The following is a 21,872-nucleotide window of genomic DNA, read 5'->3' as shown; positions in this document are numbered from 1 at the left end:
TAGAGAACTGAAAACTGATCCAACACATATCCCTCTTGGAATCCAGTCCAGCTCCTCAGAATTTACATAGACAAGCAGGAAGGATAATACGCAGAAAAAAACACAACAGCCTTAAACAAAACAAACCAATCAAACGCGTGGACAACTTATAAAAAAGAAGAGATAACAAAAGAGACACAACTAGATCTGCTCAGATACAAATGAAAGAAAAGCAGAACAAATAGAATAGGATAAAAACAACAGCCGTGGTTTATTAAACGGTTACCATCCTTAATGGGTTTTGGAAGTGCTGATGCTGCCAAAAAAATCTCCTGTTTATAAATTTAATTTTCACATTTTATATTTTCATATGATTTATGTTTTGATTTTAAGCTTGATATTGTATTTATTGTAATCACTGTTTTACAGTGGTGATTTTAATATGAGAATTTTGTATATATGTTTCTATTTTGTAATTTTTACCCCCGATGCAGCCTGTGGGCGAAACGTGGTCATGTCAGGTAACAGTTTAATAAACCACTTCTGTTGTTTTTATCCTACTCTATTTGTTCTGCTTTTCTTTCACAAGAAGAGGAGATATGCAAGAGGCACCATGCATGGTGACAGTCATTATTTGGCCCATTATGTCACACCGAATAACATCTTGGAAACCTCAGGTGGGCATCTGGAATAGTGGAAAGGACTAATGGAAAGAAAATATCAGATAAGACTTAATTTCTCCTTCCATTACGTAGCTTCCCACTATTCCAGAACGTGTGGGATGTACAAAAGCAATCTCCGCCCTGAGGACCACCCCAAAGCTGGCTTCCATCCTGTAGTGACTGGCAAAGGTATGCAGTGTCAACCACGTTGGCGTCTTTTTTTTTTTTTTGTTACATTTGTACCCCGCGCTTTCCCACTCATGGCAGGCTCAATGCGGCTTACATGGGGCAATGGAGGGTTAAGTTACTTGCCCAGAGTCACAAGGAGCTGCCTGTGCCTGAAGTGGGAATCGAACTCAGTTCCTCAGTTCTCCAGGACCAAAGTCCACCACCCTAACCACTAGGCCACTCCTCCACTCCTAATATCCACTCTTGCAAATATCCACTGGAAACAGTAAGGTAGTCTCCACCCAGGATGTCAATGTACCCCTCAGAGAATGCTAAGGAGCCTACTTCCCCTACAAGCAAATAAGCTAATTATGGGCTTGGGAGCCATACGGCAAAGCCTCTGTTTACCAAAAAACCCAAACAGTGTCCGATCTGTTAAACTCATTCGTAAATTCTAGATATCTCATGAGGACTCTGCACATCGAGAAGCATAAAGGAAGAATACTGAGCCTCTTCGTCCTCTCTACGAAAGGACGGAAACTCCACAGATCGGTTGAGATGAAATGCTGGTATCACTTTTGGAAGAAAGGAGCTGTGTGCAGGGAGATGACCACCTCCAAAAAGTGGAGAAAGGGATCCCGACAAGAGAGTCTGAAGCTCCAAAACCATACATGCCAACGCAACGGCCACCAGGACCGCTGTCTTTAGCATAAGATCTTTAAAGGATATCTTCCAGAGTAGCTCAAGAGGAGACATCTGCATAGCCTGAAGGACTAAATTAAGGTTCCACTCTGGACATGGCATACGAAAAGGATGCTGCAAGCAGCCCGCTCTCCACAAGAATCGAACAATATTTAGGTGAGCCGCAACAGATGTCTTCTGCAGTTGGCCCCTGAAACAGGCCAACGCTGCAACCTGAACTTTTACAGAACCCATCGCCAATCCTTTCTGAAGGCCTGTCTGGAGAAATGCTACAATGTGAACGATCTGAGCAGAGAAGGGAGAAAGTCTGTGCTTAGAACACCAGCCCTCGAATGTAGAACAGGTAGAAGTAAATCAATTTTCACTCTTTCAAAAAGTACAAAGACCAGGGTACACGCAATGAAATTAACAAATAGGAGGAAATATTTTTTCACTCAAAGAATAGTTAAGCTCTGGAACTCGCTGCTGGAGGATGTGGGAACAGCAGTTAGCATATCTGGGTTTAAAAAAGGTTTGGTTAAGTTCCTGGATGAAAGGTCCATAGTCTGTTATTGAGATGGACATGGGGGAAGCCACTGCTTGGAATGTTGCTACTAATTGGGTTTCTACCAGGTACTTGTGACCTGGATTGGCCACTGTTGGAAGCAGGATACTGTGCAAGTTGAACCATTGGTCTGACCCAGTATGGCTATTCTTATTTTATGCCGTCTACACCCTCGCATATGCCATGGATGTAGAGTGTTTCCGAGCCTGAAGCAAGGTAGAAATGACTGAACCAGAATAACTTGTCTCATCCGAGCCCTTTCAATGAACAAGTCATAAGACCAAAGGGCCACGGATCCTCCGTGAGCACCGGAGGCATTTGGCGCCCTAGCTGACTGACAGGAGGACTTCCTGTCTGCACAAAAGGAAGATGGCATGCCTGAAAGGACTTCTGACCATACTGTCGAAGACCAGGCCGTACCCATCTGCTGTATTGAAATCGAGAGCCCCCCCCCCCCCCCCCCAAAAGACGGACGACCAGAGGCTTTCAGCTTATCCTCTGGCAACTGCTGTGACTGGGATTCCCCAAGTTACTGAGATCTTCTCCAAACAGCCACTTGCTCCAAAAGGGCAGTTTAACTAGACGTCAATTTGATGCTGCATCCTGGACCAGGAGCAAATCACTCAGAGGCTGAAAAGTGTGTCCATCCAACTGCTGGAGACTGAACATTGAGCTGAGACGCATCTCTCTCTTGGCATCCAGTCCAGCTCCTCAGTATTTTCTGTTATCTATCCCTACCTGTTGGTTGATCGGCACAACTATCCCACAGGTTCTGGAATAGTAGGAAGCTACATAATGAAATAACAGTATTACAAAACCTGTTGTATGTGCAGAAGAGCATCCCAGCAATGTGCACTTATAATTTTTGCAGTACTATTATTCATGCACAGTACAGCATTTCATCACGTGCATGGACTATGTGCAGCTCAGCATTCTGTCATGTGCACAGACTGTCTATGCACAGTGTGACATTCTGTTGCGTGAATAGACTGTTCCGTTGTGTGCACAGACATGCCACACTCCAGGTGCTAAGTATGGCTGCTGCTAACGCAAACCTAAGTGCACATATATCTGGCACACACGCCTAGGTTAGCACATTATCGCAGAATTAACACATGGCCTTCTGCATCAGGCCCTAGATGTGATAACAAGCATTAGAGTGGAAAACAAGCACTTTGGAAGACCATAAATTTGGGGTATTTCATATCAGCATAACAAGATCTGTTCTCACATAGTTATGTCAGGTCTTTTAAAATATCCCCAGGATGAGAGCACATTTCTTCTTCCATATAATAGAATACCAGAGAAATATATTCTTCCTTAACCTAGAAGCTGAGTGTAAAAGGAAAAGGGAAAACTAAATGCACTATCTAGGTTTACAGAGGATTTAGCAGGGGTGGCAACTGATGACTGCACTCATTTGACATGTGCAGCCCCCTCCAGGTCAGACCTCCTCAGTACAGGAACATTTTTGAACAACATACTGAGGAGGAGTAATGATAACACTCAAAGACAGAGCCTATCTGATGTCTGTGAGAGATCGATCTTCTGCTTCAATCTCACACCTCCTTCCAAAGCCCAAGAATTTGCTTCTTTGCACTGCACTGCTCGTGTTTGAAAGTAAAGGGGAAACAAGCATGTGTTTCTTGGCCGAGAGGTTTGTTGCCAGTTGGTCTACAGGCTAAGACTCCATCCTCTCCCCCAACCTCCCATGCAAGCAGGGCTCATTCGAAAGGGCAGCGAGTACCTGTCCATCTGTGAACTGGCTGAACTGCTGTTGGCCCTGTTGGACATCAGTCTGTGAAATCTGGAAGGAAAAAGAAGGATCAGTTAGTACTTTAATTGTACCTCATGTACCCAACTATCATAGAGCACTGTGCAGATCAAGAAGCAGAGGATAAAAGCCTGCGGCATGAACACTAAAGGGTAATTTCGGCCAGTTTTGACTATTTCTTTTCTCTCTTAAAACCACAGAAAAACTGGTCTTGCAGCAGCTTTTGGCCCACGTCGAGGCCTCTCATATCCCACACCCTACTAGGCAGTCTGGCTTCTGCATGGGTCATAGAACTGAGACCATCCTTAATTCTTTACCGAGCGAGCAGAATGGAAATTTAAACAGAGGTGCAGTGACACTGCTGGTCTCATCGGACCTAACAGCAGCTTTTGATTTGATTAATCATTCCCTGCTTCTGTGGGGTTGAAAGATTGCACCTTTGCAGTATCAATTGCGGACTCCGCATCTTCATCTTTTCCTTTGGTTGGTGGGGTCCCTCAGGGCTGTATTTCATCATCTTTGCTTTTTAACATCTTTTTGAACCCCCTAGCTGCCCTCATTCAGGCCCCCTTTTACTAAGGCTCGCTCATGTTTTTAGCGCTAAAATTGTGGATGCGTTACGTTAGAGATGCCAATGTATTCCCATGGGCGTCTCTAACGTTCAGTAAAAAGGGGCCTCAATCTTTTAATATCTCATTTTATATATATATGCTGATGATATTCTTTTGGTCTATCACAGCCTGATTTTCAGCCTCTTCAATCCTGTCTCTTTGCAGTAGCAAAAACGGTTAAAAGACTGTTTAATTCTCAACACAGATAAAACTATTGACATGTTGGATTTCAAATTCTCTACCATCTCCTCCTCTCATACCTGTCCTTTTGGGTTATTCCACAGCAGCCTGTGGACTCTTAAATATTTGGTGGTCATTACTGACTCCCGTCTTACTTTTCAGGAACAAATTTCTGCAGTGGTCCAGCGCTTTTTCCTTTGGAATTGCGTGCCCCATGACTTCCAAGTTAAACTGTCCCTTAAGAATTTTAAAAGTGGTCTCTTGATCACTGGGAAACAGGATGAAAGCAGTGGTCCCTTACATCTTTTGTTGTTTGACTTGGCTTTTAGTAAGTTTCTGATATCTTGCCTATCAGAAAATGGAGTTCTTTTCTTTGTAATGTTTTTTTTTTATTTTAAAGTTGTACATCGCTTGGTCTTGGCTGGTCCAACCTTAAGAAGAGCAAGAACACAGCTAACAAGAACCGGGAGTCTGTGAAAATCCTTTACCCAATGTACATCACATGATAAGCAAGAATAAGGGTGTGGTGATGTGGAGTAAAGAGCAGCCTGGAAATGGGGATTGCGGGAATCCTGCGGTTATGGAAGAAGTTACCAGGGGATTTCTGTGAAAATGGAAGAAGTTGCCTTGGGATTCCCATGGCAGTATAGTCAAAACCTCTGAAGACTCCAGAATGAGGCTTGGAAGTGAATAGCGTCTGATCCCGTGCAATTCTCTAAATTTGGAGGACAGCAGCAGTCAGTCAAGGGGAACTTTCCAACATTTTGTTAAGATTTTTGTATTTGACTTTAAAGAAACCAAAGAATTTACAAAGTTCATTGAAGAAGGAGTAAAATGCACAGTATTGAAGAATATCAGCTTCCCCATACAAGGTAGCTTGGAAATTCTTCTGAGCTAACCTGGCTCCCTACGTTCTGTTATTGTTTATTTATTTATTTATTTGCTGCATTTGTATCCCACATAGTTACATAGTAGATGACGGCAGAAAAAGACCTGCATAGTCCATCTAGTCTGCCCAAGATAAAGTCATATCTTGAATTTGTACCTTTTTCAGGGCACAGACCGTATAAGTATGCCCAGCAGTATTTCCCGCCTCCCAACCACCAGTCCCGTCTCCCATCACCGGCTCTGATACAGACCGTATAAGTCTGCCCTCCCCTATCCTAGCCTCCCAACCACCAACCCTTCTTCCCCCCACCTGCTCCGCCACCCAATTTCAGCTAAGCTTCTGAGGATCCATTCCTGCTGCACAGGATTCCTTTATGCATACCCACGCATGTTTGAATTCCGTTACCGTTTTCATCTCCACCACCTCCCGCGGGAGGGCATTCCAAGCATCCACCACCCTCTCCGTGAAAAAATACTTCCTGACATCTTTTTTGAGTCTGCCCCCCTTCAATCTCATTTCATGTCCTCTCGTTCTACCGCCTTCCCATCTCCAGAAAAGATTTTTTTGCGGATTAATACCTTTCAAGCATTTCCCCACCTATTTGCCAAGGTCAATGTGGCTTACATTATGCCGCAATGGCGATCACCATTAACGGAATGAGAAGTTCAGAGTATTGTTCCAATTAAGGAACATAAAAATATCTGGTAAATTAGAAGTAAATAAATAAATAATTCATATCAAGTATATGAGATTAAGGACAAGGTATAATGTTCAATAATAATAATAATGTGATTAAAGTAACCAAATTAAAAGAGTTCAATATTGGTTAGTTCTGGTGTAGTTTAGGAGTCAAGTCTTTATGGAGGATTCTTTTTATAAGTCTCTTTGAACAGGTTAGTCTTCAGTAGCTTCCGGAAGGTTGTCAGATCATGCGTTGTTTTTACGGCATTCGGTAGTGCGTTCCATAATTGCGTGCAGAGGTGGGAGAAGCTAGATGCATGTATTGATTTATATTTAAGTCCTCTACAGTTGGGGTAGTGGAGGTTTAACAAAGTGCGTGATGAACTATTAGGTCTGACATATATGATGGGGCCTCTCCACGAATGGCTTTATGAAAGGTGCAGATTTTGAATGTAATTCGATCTTTTAGTGGGAGCCAATGTAATTTTTCTCTATTGTTCCTACAGTAAGGCCTTTTAATACAACAAGCAGGTGTGTTACAGCTTTGTCCACACTAACCAAAATAAAAGAAGCAAAGAGGGATTTTGATGGTGCAGAACAAAAACCTGCTCACCCTCTCTTGTGTATGGCACAGACCTACCTGCTGTGCATTGGCTGCCAGAGTCTGGATCTGTCCTTGTACCACCTGTGCTCCCGACACTGGCTGAGCTAAGCGGATATACTGTAGCTGACCTGTGTTCAACTGAACCTAGAAACCAGACAGAAGTTCATGTGAAGCTCATACAGATACTCATGACCTGGAAATCACAGTAAAGATATGGAGAAACAGCATGCACACTGCTGGATACCAGAGCTTCTAGAACTGACAACCAAGGGGCGCCTTGGCTGTATTTCTGCCTTCTTTTATTCTGAGAAAAGCAACCACAGAACATGTATGGCTTTCCTGAAGTCCCAAACACTCCAGCTTTATATATTAATACAGACATTTCTTACTGCATCAAATCCCCAATCAGTCATAAGCAGGTTTAAAAGTCACTCATGCTTTCAAATGCCGTACTTAAATTTAATGAAATCAGCATTACAGACAGTTCAATATGCCTCCTTGATCCATCCTCCTTTCCCCGCTAAAAAAAAAAAAAAAGATACAACCAAATACAATATAAACAAAACGCTACTAATCACAGCCCAAATTCTGCTTTATGGCTCAAAAATAGTTAATAGAAAGCTTGATTTCAGGCAGATCCCTTCTCCCATCCCAACGGACATTACACAAAACAGGGACCGAATGCAGCTTGGCTTACCGGTATCTGCTGAATCTCTCCCGTGTTAGTGATAATTTGCTGCATGACTTGCATTGTCTGACCGGTACTGCTCTGGGTTTGCTGTGTCTGTCCCTGTGGCTGTGCTTGGACTATCTGCACTTGCTGGCCTTCTCCAACCTGCATGGTAAGCGGAGTGCTCTGGAACCAAACACACAAATGTACACGTCTCAGCACGTAGCATCTCAACCTCTATACAAGAAGTAACATGGTGGTTGACAAAAGATCCATTTCCTCCCACCCCCGATACAACACAAATAAGGCAAACAATATTGCACTCAAATGCCTGTAATACTTCAGAAGGCTGATCGATCTCCATGTTAACAATGGACGTTAAACAAGAGAATCTTGTCACTAGGTGAAACACAAAATGCTGGGACAGAGGAGCCCAGAGCAGAGAAAGTCATTTTATAACAGGGAATCTAAATGAAAAGGCCCAAAAGGATTCTAATTTAAGCCTCTTTTATAAAAGGCCTAACGTCTCGTCTTAAAATAAGCAAAAATCCCCCCACTCACACCTGCTCCCAAGATGATGTCAATTTGTATGTGTGTTCTACACGTGTAGCCATGTATAAGGCAACTCCACCTCCGCTCTGCCAAACTATGCCCCTGGGTCTGTGAGATCATCCGGTGCATGCACTTTTCATGTACAAATGTAGCCAAAAAATGTTATTGAAAGCCTTTTTGTGTGTGTGCAAAACTGCTCTAGAGACAGGAAAACATTTATTAAATTACCTCCCCATTCCTTCTATTTATATGACAGTAGTGACTAGGTCGGGCACATCATCTTCAAAAACAGCACGGAATATATGCAGTACTCTCCCAGCTACTCATTTCTGCAAGAATGAGACATGCAGCAGCATGCACTGGACCTGGGAGGCTGCCATGGACCTCACTGACCTGGCCCTGCTGTGGCTGAGCAATGATGATCTGTCCTGGCTGGATGGTGGCTGTGCTGCTCTGTTGTCCTTGCTGCTGGCCTTGTACCTGTACCGTGGGCTGCTGTGCAAGAGTGAAATAATACTGGACGGGCTCAGCTGGAGTCACGGCCTGGCGCACCTCCTCCTGAAAACAGGGACATGAAAATACAGACACAGATCTGAGCTCACAAATGCTTACCCACTAAAAGCAGGGGAACCGGCTTTTTACACACTGTACATCATGTTTTTACTTACCGTTCTTATATAGTGCCGGTTGTAAAACACGAGTTAACAAGCAACCAATCATTTCCTGTTACAAATAAAGTAAAGGGGGCCGTATTGAGCCCGGTGCCCAGTTAGCTCGCTGTTTTGCTGTGTTAACTTTATGTGGTTGCTTAGCTGGTTGGCGGATCGAAAATCACTGCTAACCTTCTAAGACTCTGCTCTGCCCACATACTAGTAAGTTTCGGCATAGGCGGCTAAAATGTCCCCAAACAGCCCCGCACAAGGAGTTAACTTTTAATACCAAGCTCTTCATTTCCCAATTTCAACTAATCCCATTTCTTTCTCAAAGCCTGTATTTTATGGCCTACCCGAAAGACTTTAAAACGTTCAATTTTAACCTACGAGATAAAATTAAAAACTACAACAAAAATAGACTGAATCTAACCAATTTCAGCCTCAGAAACATCTTTAATGGGAAATAAAATCTGGATATAAATCACATCCCTACTGAATTTAAAACAAAACCCAAAGAAAATTTAAAACCTGTTTAAACATAGGATAGGATAATATGGAACCTTCAATAACCAAGGAGGGGACTCATTATCGCCAACAACAACATGGAGAATCTTTACCAAAAGAAAGGAAGCAAACATTCAAAGTATCTCCTTATTGCTACCAACTGAAGCTCATGACTGCTGGAGTCAATTGCTGCCAGAATATCCAAGTATAAGATTAAGACGTCAAGTCCTGAGCTCATTTCAAAACACAAATGAAGAACAAAATAAGGCCACTTTCAGTGCTAGGACCATTTTGAAATCCAGATTGAAAAGGGTTTAATACGTTTAACGAATGGTCCAGTCTTTGCATGTTGAAAGAGTAAAGAGTGAAATGCAGCAAACAGTGAAGTGATAAATTACAAGGAAAGCCATGAATAAACAGCAGGCAATGTGCCCACCAAACTCAGGGACCCTTTTACAAAGGTGCACAAGGGCCAAATCAGCCATACCACCCAGCTACCACGTGTCCCGGGCGGTAATTCTGAATTTGGCGTGCGCCAAAAACACGTGGTAGAAAGTATTTTCTATTTTCTACTGCATGGAGCTTAGCCGGTGGTAAATGGAAGTGGCCACCCGCCTGGGTAGCGCGCGAGACCTTACCGCTAAATCAATGGGTGGCAGTAAGGTCTCAGGCCAAAAATGGACGCGCACCAGTTTTTTTGTTTTGCTGCACGTCCATTTTCCGGCCCCTTAATAAAAGGTCCTTTTTGTAGGACGCGGTAAAAACTGGCCTGGCGCGTGTCCAAAAGATGCAATGGCACTGCTGCAGCCCACCTTTGCCGCAGCTTAGTACAAGGGCCCCTCAGCATCCTAACTGTTCTTCCTGCTCATACACACAGGTAACACTTACTCCATGCAGGATTATGTGAACACTTTTGTTTTTTTTAATGATTCTATATCTTTTATTTGTAAATTTGTCCTGCAGAATTCTCCTAGTGCCCTACTTTTCTGTGTCCCTAAGCTCTCTTGTCCCCACCTCCCCACAGCTTTAGCTTTCCTCTCTCTGTGCCTCCCTCCATGCTACACACCTCCACCTTGCTCCCTACATGGCAAAAGGAGAAGATAGTTGATTTGAACCATCTACCTATATGGTGTTCTGTGCAATTCAAATCAGCCTCAGAGAGGAAGAAGAGGACTCGGTCCGATGTGTAGCTGTTTTTTTCCCCCTCTTCTTACCATATGATCAGCTGGAAATCTTACAAATCACCACGGCTGCCACTGCTTGCATCTACTCCCTGTGTCGAATTCTGTGCAGGTGGTGAATGCTTAGTTACAGTGGTGGAAATAAGTATTTGATCCCTTGCTGATTTTGTAAGTTTGCCCACTGACAAAGACATGAGCAGCCCATAATTGAAGGGTAGGTTATTGGTAACAGTGAGAGATAGCACATCACAAATTAAATCCGGAAAATCACATTGTGGAAAGTATATGAATTTATTTGCATTCTGCAGAGGGAAATAAGTATTTAATCCCTCTGGCAAACAAGACCTAATACTTGGTGGCAAAACCCTTGTTGGCAAGCACAGCGGTCAGACGTCTTCTGTAGTTGATGATGAGGTTTGCACACATGTCAGGAGGAATTTTGGTCCACTCCTCTTTGCAGATCATCTCTAAATCATTAAGAGTTCTGGGCTGTCGCTTGGCAACTCGCAGCTTCAGCTCCCTCCATAAGTTTTCAATGGGATTAAGGTCTGGTGACTGGCTAGGCCACTCCATGACCCTAATGTGCTTCTTCCTGAGCCACTCCTTTGTTGCCTTGGCTGTATGTTTTGGGTCATTGTCGTGCTGGAAGACCCAGCCACGACCCATTTTTAAGGCCCTGGCGGAGGGAAGGAGGTTGTCACTCAGAATTGTACGGTACATGGCCCCATCCATTCTCCCATTGATGCGGTGAAGTAGTCCTGTGCCCTTAGCAGAGAAACACCCCCAAAACATAACATTTCCACCTCCATGCTTGACAGTGGGGACGGTGTTCTTTGGGTCATAGGCAGCATTTCTCTTCCTCCAAACACGGCGAGTTGAGTTCATGCCAAAGAGCTCAATTTTTGTCTCATCTGACCACAGCACCTTCTCCCAATCACTCTCGGCATCATCCAGGTGTTCACTGGCAAACTTCAGACGGGCCGTCACATGTGCCTTCCGGAGCAGGGGGACCTTGCGGGCACTGCAGGATTGCAATCCGTTATGTCGTAATGTGTTACCAATGGTTTTCGTGGTGACAGTGGTCCCAGCTGCCTTGAGATCATTGACAAGTTCCCCCCTTGTAGTTGTAGGCTGATTTCTAACCTTCCTCATGATCAAGGATACCCCACGAGGTGAGATTTTGCGTGGAGCCCCAGATCTTTGTCGATTGACAGTCATTTTGTACTTCTTCCATTTTCTTACTATGGCACCAAAAGTTGTCTCCTTCTCGCCCAGCGTCTTACTGATGGTTTTGTAGCCCATTCCAGCCTTGTGCAGGTGTATGATCTTGTCCCTGACATCCTTAGACAGCTCCTTGCTCTTGGCCATTTTGTAGAGGTTAGAGTCTGACTGATTCACTGAGTCTGTGGACAGGTGTCTTTCATACAGGTGACCATTGCCGACAGCTGTCTGTCATGCAGGTAACGAGTTGATTTGGAGCATCTACCTGGTCTGTAGGGGCCAGATCTCTTACTGGTTGGTGGGGGATCAAATACTTATTTCCCTCTGCAGAATGCAAATAAATTCATATACTTTCCACAATGTGATTTTCCGGATTTAATTTGTGATGTGCTATCTCTCACTGTTACCAATAACCTACCCTTCAATTATGGGCTGCTCATGTCTTTGTCAGTGGGCAAACTTACAAAATCAGCAAGGGATCAAATACTTATTTCCACCACTGTATTTGTTTACTGTCTGGGCTTATTTTCTAGCGTTATTCATTCGTTCTCCTCCTGTGTCCTTAGTCCTCTTTGGGGTCTCTATGTACATAGACGCTCGGGTTATTGTAAATCATAGGTCTCAACACGCAGTAGGCAAGACCTCTGCAGGGAGTACGTGGAACCCGGGAGACTCTACCACTTATTAAGAATCTGGTTTGGGGACACGAGGAAGGTTTTCTGCAGCATAATCACAGAAGTGGGAAAAAAATACAGCAGTCGTATGACTATAGTCTTCCTGTGCATAGTCGACTCCGCAGGTCCCCTGAACCAGAACAGGAAGTTGAAACATCAGAGGGGGCAGGGACCAGCAGACAGCACACCCAGGAAGACTGTGGCTGCACCACTGAAGAAGCAGCAGCAGCAACAGTGGCGGGGGTGGGGGGGAGACAGAAGGTGCAAGGTAAGACACTGGATGGAAGGAGGGGAGAAAACAGATTTAATGAAAGACTGGGGAATAAAAGGAAGGGGAATAAGGTTGCCAAGGTGAAGGAAAGAGATGGAAAGCTGTAGGTAGACAGTACAAAGAGGGAGACTGAAGACTGGATAGTAAGAATGAAGTAAATCTGGACAGAGAGGTAGAAAAGTAAATTGAAGAAAGCTGAAAGGAGGAGAGAGAAAAATGGAGAAAAGCAGAAACCAAACTCGGACCAAAACAATTTAAAAAATAAAATAACCAAACAAAGGTAGAAAAGTATATATTTTTTCTATTTCGTGATTAGATTATGCCTGTTCTTGGAATGCCCATTTGCTCGGGGGTACCTCACTTGATGATATTAAGAAACACTGTTGTAAACTACCATGTTGGCATCAACATTGATCAAATGGTGGTATATTAAATCTTCATAAGTAAAAACATACTTTTTGAAAGAGTAAATTAACATTTCTTATTTAACTATTTCACCCCGATTATGATTTTATAACCTTCTATCATATCCACTTTTGGTCATATTTTCTCCAAGCTGAAGAGCCCTCATCGTTCCAGCCTCTCTTCATACGGGAGCTGGTTCCATCCCCTTTATCATTTTTGGTCACCCTTCTCTGAACTTTATCTAGTTTCACTACATCTTTTTTGAGATTTGGCAATCAAGGTGTAGTCGCATCAAAGATCTAGACAGAGGTATAACGATATTCTCTCCATTATTCCTCATCCCTTCCTGATTAATCTCTAACATTTTTGGCTGCCTCTGGGTTTCAATTTATTGTCCAAACTGACTCCAGAATCCTTTTCCCGAGTAGCAATTGAATATGGAACCTGCCATTGTGTCATGCAATAGCACCACTTTGCACCTGTCCACATTAAATTTCATCTGCTACTGAAGACGTCCAGTTCCCCAGTCTCACATGGTCCTTCGAAAACTGCTCACAAATTTGTTGTCATCTGCAGATTTAATTACTTCACTCGCTGCTCCCTTTCCAGATCATTTACAAATATCTTAAAAAGCACCAATTGTACTCATTATCTTACTCACAAAATTAATATCCAAAAGAGTCTCTCTTGAAACCCAAAACAGGTGCATCTCTGGTCCCTCAGACTCACCAAAGGTGCTGAATGCAAGCCAGCAAGGACCAAAGGCTACTGAACAGCACACTTCGGGCAGGCTGGCATTCTGCAGACCACTTTCTGCCAGAAGATGAAGTGCAGCTCTTTTGAGGAACTAGCTGGCAGCTCTCAAACCATTATGTGGGCCACTATTTCTTGGCAACGAGCTCTCTTGCAAAATGCATTCCCAAGTAAATGAATGTGGGAATATGGAGCACCACAAATAAAAATCGTTTTCAGGTTGGAAACAGCTATAAATGGTTTGTCTGCCTGGATTCAATTCCACTGGAAACCAGTTTATTAAGACAGTGGGCACAAGCCTTGTGCTGCTCAGTCCATGGCAGGGGGGGTAAACGCCCTTCTCCCAGCCACCTTAAATTCACAGCTGAGAGTGTAGGATGTTTACACACACTACAGCATGGCAGATTTCAAGGTGCCAGATTCCCCAAGATGTCACAGTTCCCATTCGCACAGCCATATACATGAGACAGATTGAGTTACACGCCTTCACCACCCCCAGTCTGCGGTAATCCAGAGGAAGATAACCATCCTCCCTCTCCCCCCCCCCCCCCCCCCCCCAAGTAATCTTCAGTCAATTTCCTTCCTCATCCCAAGAATGTGACTATGTAAACCCCAGCATCAGAAGATTATTCCAACAGTCTGGCGATTGAATATGGAAGGCTGCTGCCCTTCCTGGCGTGTTTTTGCAATTCTGAAACTGGAGTGTAACTTTCCCTCCCTCTTGGGGTTTGTCCTTTATCAAAGATCAGTGCTAACAATAATTACCAGAAGCTCAATAGTACCAAATAGAAAGGAGAGGTCCTGCTCGAACGAGGTCTTTCTCTCTGACTGCACCCATGTAATTGAGGGTGTTAGAACCTGATCTAAGGTTAGGGAAATCAGGGACAGACTGGTTGCTCCAATGAGCTTGCAGAGAGACTTAGGGGCTCATTTTCACAGTAACCTTTGTAACTTTGTAAGTCTAAGTGCTTTGAAAATACGCCTCAATGTTCTAAATGAGACTGTGGAAATATGGTCTGATTGCATATTTATTTTGTTCTACTATGAGGATTGGAGGTGTACTGATTGAATAGTATATTCATGAAGCATCCATAAATAAATGGATCCAGGCTGGTTATTGTAATTCAGGTCCCATGTTATTGTGAAGCTGAAGTTCAATGTCTGAACTGAACACTAGGGAAGAGGTTTAGGAACAAGAACAGTGTCCCAGCTATGCAATCTACAAAGCAGGCAGTCCAGCTGCTCGGAGAGTGACTGTGGTAGCCTGCCGCTGTAAACATCTGACTAAAAGCTCTTTACAGAACTTTACAGCTTCCAGTCAAGGATGTTTACAGTCCCAAATACTACCCAGAAAGACTGCAGAGCAACTGCTTTGTCCAGCAAAGCACTTTCTAAATATTCGTGCCAATGCAGGCGATTGACAGTGAACAAGCCCCATATTCCACCTAGCCCTGCTGTGGAGGTACAGTACAGACGCAGCCTAGACTTTATAAAGCAGCAATCATTAAGGCCTTTACGCAGCCTGAGCACATTCTCACTGTGTAAACATCACCTGACACAGCAAATTCCCCTCCTACTTACCTGTCGCTTTGGAGGTTTAAGCTCATCTCGAGGGACGATGTCAATTAGAAAGTCAAACTGATCGAACTTGGTAATTGCCATTGCGATGTCATTCCTCTGTCATAAAACAGAATACAGTGGGAAATCTAGACACTGAACAGATGTAATGCAAGACAAGAGAAATTAGCAAAGACGGATGACGTGGGTACCTGCAGCGTCCTGCGCTTATTATCCTCAGTGTGTATCCAAGCCCGTAGCGTTAGCTCTGTGATGAAAATGTGAGCAGCTTTAGCAAACAGCACTGGCGCTTCAGCACTGATCATCTGTAATACAAGAGTTAAAGGAGATCCTCCGAATTACAACCCTGCCACTCAGTCTGAACGGACTCTGCTTTTTCTAGAGCAACGATTCCCTTTCCCACTTCTTCCCATACTGTCATAGTCCAGTATTTAATATTACTAAAGAGCTGGTAGGATACCAAAGAAAGAATAAGAAGTGTTGTTTATACGGGAAAATTTTTATTTATTTTTATTACATTTGTACTCTTTCCCACTCACGGCAGGCTCAATGTGGCTTACATGGGGCAATGGAGGGTTAAGTGACTTGCCCAGAGTCACAAGGAGCTGCCTGTGCCTGAAGTGGGAATCAAACTCAGTTCCCCAGGACCAAAGTCCACCACCCTAACCACTAGGCTACTCCTCCACTCCAAATCGTTTCTGTCTGCACATACAACTTTTGAATAAGATCGCTAGGTCTCCCTTCTACTGATGTCTGTTACTGCACTTCATTAAAAATTGTTCTAACGTCTAATTTCAGGTTTCCCAATGAGGACCTGGTGGTGTTGGACCAGTGGTTCATACTTTAGGTATGTTTTGCATCTTTAAAACTATTTATTTATTTACAAAAACTTGATATACCGCCGCTTGTGAAACTGAAGCAAAGTGGTTAACACTAAAAGCTCAAGACAGAGCAAGAGAAAGGAAAAAAAAAAAAAAGAGAAGAATGAGAAAAACAAATGTATACATATTAAATAAGGACAACTCAAATCAGGGACTTACAGCGCAGACAGAAAATTTTCTACGTAAAAGGGGACAAATATTTTACAGCTTAGAGAAACAAGTGCAGAAAATGCTTATTCATTCTGTGCATCAGATGCAACCTGACTACAGAAAAACACGCAGACTTCCGAGGGATGTTAACAGACTAAAATGCACCTTCACATCTTCATCCAACTTCATGATTTTCTTGATGCGAGCCAGCGGGAGCTCCTGCACTCGGAAATCCTTCTGCAATGGAGAATGTCAAAAACATAACCCTGTGTACGCTTGTGGCTGTTTAGAGGAGATTCAGAAATATATCAGGACAGGGTAAACATTCACCTTCGCTAAGTCTATCCAGTATGAAAATACATAGCAATGCAGTAGACAGCGGGGGGGGACGGGGACAGACGGACGGACAACAAACCAATTCAGTCCTAGTTATCTCTGGTCACACTGCTAAGGACATGTGGAGGGGCATAATCGAACGGGGGGGGGGGGGGGGGGGGGGGCGCCCAAGTTTTCATGAGGGTATCCTCGCAGGACGTCCTCAGGAAGGGGCGGTATTATCGACACAAGATGGGCGTCCATCTTTTATTTCGATAATATGGTCGGGGACGCCCAAATCTCAACATTTAGGACGACCTTAGAGATGGTCATCCCCGGTTTTCAGCGATAATGGAAACCGAGGATCCCCATCTAAGAAACGACCAAATCCAAGCCATTTGGTCGTGGGAGAAGCCAGCATTCATAGTGCACTGGTCCCCCTGACATGCCAGGACACCAACCGGGCCACCCTAGGGGACACTGCAGTGGACTTCAGAAAAAGCTCCCAGGTACAAAGCTCACTTACCTTGTGTGCTGCTGAGCCCCCCAAAACCCACTACCCACAACTGTACACCACTACCATAGCCCTTATGGGTGAAGGGGGCACCTAGATGTGGGTACAGTGGGTTTGTGGTGGGTTTTGGAGGGTTCACATTTACCACCACAAGTGTAACAGGTAGGGGGGAATGGGCCTGGGTCCGCCTGCCTGAAGTGCACTGCACCCACTAAAACTGCTCCAGGGACCAGCATACTGCTGCGATGGACCTGAGTATGACATTTGAGGCTGGCATAGAGGCCGGCACAAAAGATTTTTAAAGATGTTTTTTGAGGGTAGGAGGGGGTTAGTGACCACTGGGGGAGTAAGGGGAGGTCATCCCCGATTCCCTCCGGTGGTCATCTGGTCAGTTCGGGCACCTTTCTGTGGCTTGGTCGTAAGAAAAACAAGACCAGGTAAAGTCGTCCCAAGTGCTAGTCAGGGACGCCTTTTTCCATTATGGGTCAAGGATGCCCATGTGTTAGGCACGCCCAAGTCCTGCCTTCGCTACGCCTCCGACACGCCCCCGGGAACTTTGGTCAGCCCCGCGACGGAAAGCAGTTGGGGACGCCCAAAATAGACTTTCGATTATGCCGATTTGGGCGACCCTGTGAGAAGGACGCCCATGTTCCGATTTGTGTCGAAAGATGGGCGACCTTCTCTTTCGAAAATAAGCCTGATAGTATCACAGCTGTCAATCATATAGCATGACAGCGTGCAAGATAACGCATCCCATTCAGAATGGATCCCCTATTAAATTCACACCCAGTGCCCCACTACCTTTACAAGTCCATCACAAAACTGACTAGCCGGATCTGACACTAGATGTTCAGGCAACAAACACCCACATCACAGATCTATGTCTAAACTGACATGGAAAAGAACATACTAACATTACCCAGCTCTTTATAAGATTCGCCTTAGTGATCTGCACTTTTCACACAAATTTTATAACACCACCTACAGGCTTGGTCACCATAAACACTATCACCGACAGCAAGGAAGCAGCAATAGCCAAAGACAGAAATAACGCACTGTTATTGAGGGAGGAATGTCTGATTAAGATTCATTTAAGGAAATGAATACGAAAATTGAATTTGCCGCTTTCACTACTGGCTAGGTTAACTCAAGGAGATCGGCTACAGGAAATTGTGCACTGCAATACAATATTACCCAGCTGAAAGCTAAAAAATGTGAAAGCATTGAGAGCTGGCCCCATTATGGCCTGCAAAAGAGCAGAGAAAAGGGGTAGGGAGAAACATCTCATTAGCTCTATTTCAACAAGACCCTTGCACGAGAAAAGCCTTTTCACTTTAAAACTGTGTAGCACTAGAATCATCAGACAATCAGTTGGTATTTTCATTACAACCCATTCTCTATGTATTGCTCTTTCATTTATGAACTTATTTCACAGCTTTTTCAGAAGTACACTAGGTATTTCCCTGTCCCTGAAGGCTTCACAATGTAATTTTTGTACCTACTACTACTACTTAACATTTCTAGAGCGCTACTAGGGTTACGCAGCGCTGTACAAAATAAACCAAGAAAGATGGTCCCTGCTCAAAGGAGCTTACAATCTAAAGAACGAAATGTCAAGTTGGGGCAGTCTAGATTTCTTGGGTAGAGGTGTAGAGGTTAGTTGCCGAAAGCGACATTGAAGAGGTGGGCTTTAAGCAGAGATTTGAAGATGGGCAGGGAGGGGGCCTGGCGTATGGGCTCGGGGAGTTTGTTCCACGTGTGGGGTGAGGCGAGGCAGAAAGGGCGGAGCCTGGAGTTGGCGGTGGTGGAGAAGGGTACTGAAAGGAGGGATTTGTCTTGAGAGCGGAGGTTACGGGTAGGAACGTAAGGGGAGATGAGGGTTGAGAGGTAGGGAGGGGCTGCAGATCGAGTACATTTGTAGGTTAGTAGCAGAAGCTTGAATTGAATGCGGTACCTGATCGGAAGCCAATGAAGTGACTTGAGGAGAGGGGTGATATGAGTGTATCGGTTCTGGCGGAAGATAAGACGTGCAGCAGAGTTCTGAACGGATTAAAGGGGGGATAGGTGGCTAAGTGGGAGACCAGTGAGGAGTAGGTTGCAGTAGTCAATGCGAGAGGTAACGAGAGAGTGGATGAGAGTACGGGTGGTGTGCTCAGAGAGGAAAGGGCGGATTTTGCTAATGTTGTAGAGGAAGAAGCGACAGGTCTTGGCTGCTGGATATGCGCCGAGAAGCAGAGGGAGGAGTCGAAGATGACACCGAGGTTGCGGGCAGATGAGACGGGGACGATGAGGGTGTTATCAACCGAAATAGAGAGTGGAGGTAGAGGAGAAGTGGGTTTGGGTGGGAAGACAAGAAGTTCGGTCTTGGCCATGTTCAGTTTCAGGTGGCGGTTGTAATTTTTGTACCTGAGGCAATAGAGGGTTAAGTGACTTGCCCAAGATCACAAGCAGCAGAAAGATTTAAAACAGGCTTCCCTGGTTGTCAACCCTGTGCTCTAAACATTAGGCTACGCCTCCAAAATAATGAGCTTCTCATATAAGTCTCACGAATGCGTTTTCTCAGCTCAGGACTGGAAACAAAACATGGTATGTTTTCTGGCTATCACCCAGTTGAGCAAACTTCAAACACTACCTTCCTCATCTTTTCCCTTTCAAACTTAAGTACGAAGATTTTTACTAAGCCTTAGTTAACAGCCCCTGGGGTTGTAAGTAATCCAAGTTAAGTTTCTACCATTTTCCCAACAACGAGCAATAACATAACAACATAATATTAAAATGCATATTCCACTACACAGCATTATAGTTCTAAGCGAATTCCAATAATAAGAAAACTAGAAAAACATTTAGGAATTACAATCCGAAATCTTAAATATAATATACTTAATAGAGAACAAATTTACTACATAAGGTTTTCACAGTGTTATATTTTACAATTCTGTTTTAGATAGGAAAATCTAGCAATTTTACTACAGAAAAATACAACTTGGACACTATGACTCTGGCTTTTATGTCATACTTAGGGGCCTCTTTCGCTATGGCTTAGTGAATGAGGTCCACAGGCTGTTAAATGAAAAGGTCACAAAGTGACAAACCCAGCTACAACCCTTCTGCATAGACCCCCAACATGACACTATCCAGCTCATTTTGAAAGAGACCGCCGGCCATCTTCCGACACAAATCGGAAGATGGCCGGCGATCTCCTGAAACCGGCCAAATCGGTATAATCAAAAGCCGATTTTGGCCGGCTTCAACTGCTTTCCGTCATGGAGCCGGCGAAATTTCAAGGGGGAGTGTTGGTAGGGTAGTGAAGGCAGGACGGGGGCGGGACAGGGGCGTGCTCACAAGATGGCCGGCTTCGCCCGATAATGGAAAAAAAAAGCCAGGCTTGACGAGCATTTTGCCGGCAATACTTGGTCCCTTTTGTTTCACAACCAAGCTTCAAAAAGGAGCCCCAACTGACCACCGGAGGGAATCGGGGATGACCTCCCCTTACTCCCCCAGTGGTCACTAATCCCCTCCCACCCAAAAAAAAAAAAATCCAAGTGCTCGTCAGGGACGTCCTAAATCAAAAGTATTTTTGCTCAGCTTTTTCAGTAGTACCAGTGGGATTTGAACCGGCCACCTCTGGATTACAAGACGGGTGCTCTAACCACATTTAGCTGTCTGTGATTGGCTGAGAGAGACCTGAAGGGGCACAATCAAAAGGGAAGGACATCCAAGTAAGTGGAGCTGTGGCCAAGTGGTTAGAGCACCGGTCTTGTAATCCAGAGGTGGCCGGTTCAAATCCCACTGGTACTACTGAAAAAGCCGTCCCTGACGAGCACTTGGATTTTTTTCCCACTTTTTTTGAAGCCGGCCATCGGTAAGCCCGGCGATCTCAACATTTGACCTAAATGTTGAGATTTAGCCGGCCCCAACCATATTATTGAAAGAAAAGATGGCCGGCCATCTTTTTTGATCATACGGTTGGCACCGCCCCTTTGCGAAGCCGGCCCCGAAGATGGCCGGCGCCGTTCGATTATGCCCCTCTATGCGATTTTTCACAAGTTGAACACCCAAAACAATTCCCCAGCACTCAGTGCCTTTCGCTTACCGCAGTAAGATTGCGTATCTCCTCCATGACCCGAGGCCAGAAAGACTGAAGACTCTGCTGAGCATCGCTGCTGCCCCCAGCACCGAATCCTCCATCAGTGGACATTCTGGTAGCTGTGAAAAAACCCCCAAAAAGAATGGTTACAAAATAATGCTAAAGTGGAGAGATTTTGCTAGCAAAGGACTATCATAGGGGCAGCCACGTTTGTCTGGTGTAACAAAAGTGACAAAGGCAGATGGAACTTTATAGACTTATTTATTGAGGCAAGAGCTTTCGGGGGAGGGGGGCAGTGTATATATTTACCCTCTTTCTGAAGCTTCACGCATGTAACAACGTGGATTCTGGCCCTCATATGCTCATGTCTCAGTAAATTGGTTAATTTAAAGTACCAAAGCTGTTTTCATTTATTCATGTTCAAACACCTCTAACGCTGCCTGTTCCTCAGACACACACAACTGTAAAGCAAATACCCAGCAAGAAAAAAATGACAACCCCAGGGATCTGTCAGGTACGAGGCAAGGTTAGGGAGAGGGAGAAAGATTGCCCCAAATCTATAAGAACACATTCGTTAATTACCCAGTGGAAGATTGTGAAGGCCTTTCATCTCTTGTAAAAAAAATTCAGCTACTTTAACTGCAATCTTTGGGGTAGTACCCAATAGTT

At 44.4% G+C, this 21,872-nt stretch overlaps 1 protein-coding gene across 3 annotated transcripts in view; it reads right to left on the bottom strand.

Annotated features, from left to right (window-relative positions):
- NFYC (nuclear transcription factor Y subunit gamma) overlaps positions 1–21,872 on the bottom strand; it is a 64,499-nt gene that overhangs the window by 3,517 nt on the left and 39,110 nt on the right. For all 3 annotated transcript variants that reach the window (XM_030217472.1, XM_030217470.1, XM_030217471.1), the window contains 8 exons: positions 21,210–21,322; positions 16,453–16,524; positions 15,448–15,561; positions 15,260–15,355; positions 8,410–8,574; positions 7,492–7,650; positions 6,831–6,938; positions 3,803–3,862 (listed from right to left, as the gene is read on the bottom strand). In XM_030217472.1, coding sequence (XP_030073332.1) covers positions 3,803–3,862; positions 6,831–6,938; positions 7,492–7,650; positions 8,410–8,574; positions 15,260–15,355; positions 15,448–15,561; positions 16,453–16,524; positions 21,210–21,314 — 879 coding nt within the window. In that variant the 5' untranslated portion in view covers positions 21,315–21,322. The remainder of the gene's footprint in view (positions 1–3,802; positions 3,863–6,830; positions 6,939–7,491; positions 7,651–8,409; positions 8,575–15,259; positions 15,356–15,447; positions 15,562–16,452; positions 16,525–21,209; positions 21,323–21,872) is intronic.

This window comes from Microcaecilia unicolor, chromosome 11, assembly GCF_901765095.1.
Source record: "Microcaecilia unicolor chromosome 11, aMicUni1.1, whole genome shotgun sequence".
Lineage (NCBI taxonomy): Eukaryota > Metazoa > Chordata > Amphibia > Gymnophiona > Siphonopidae > Microcaecilia > Microcaecilia unicolor.
The sequence above is the reverse complement of the archived record's forward strand: the minus strand, read 5'-3'. Positions and strand labels throughout refer to the sequence as shown.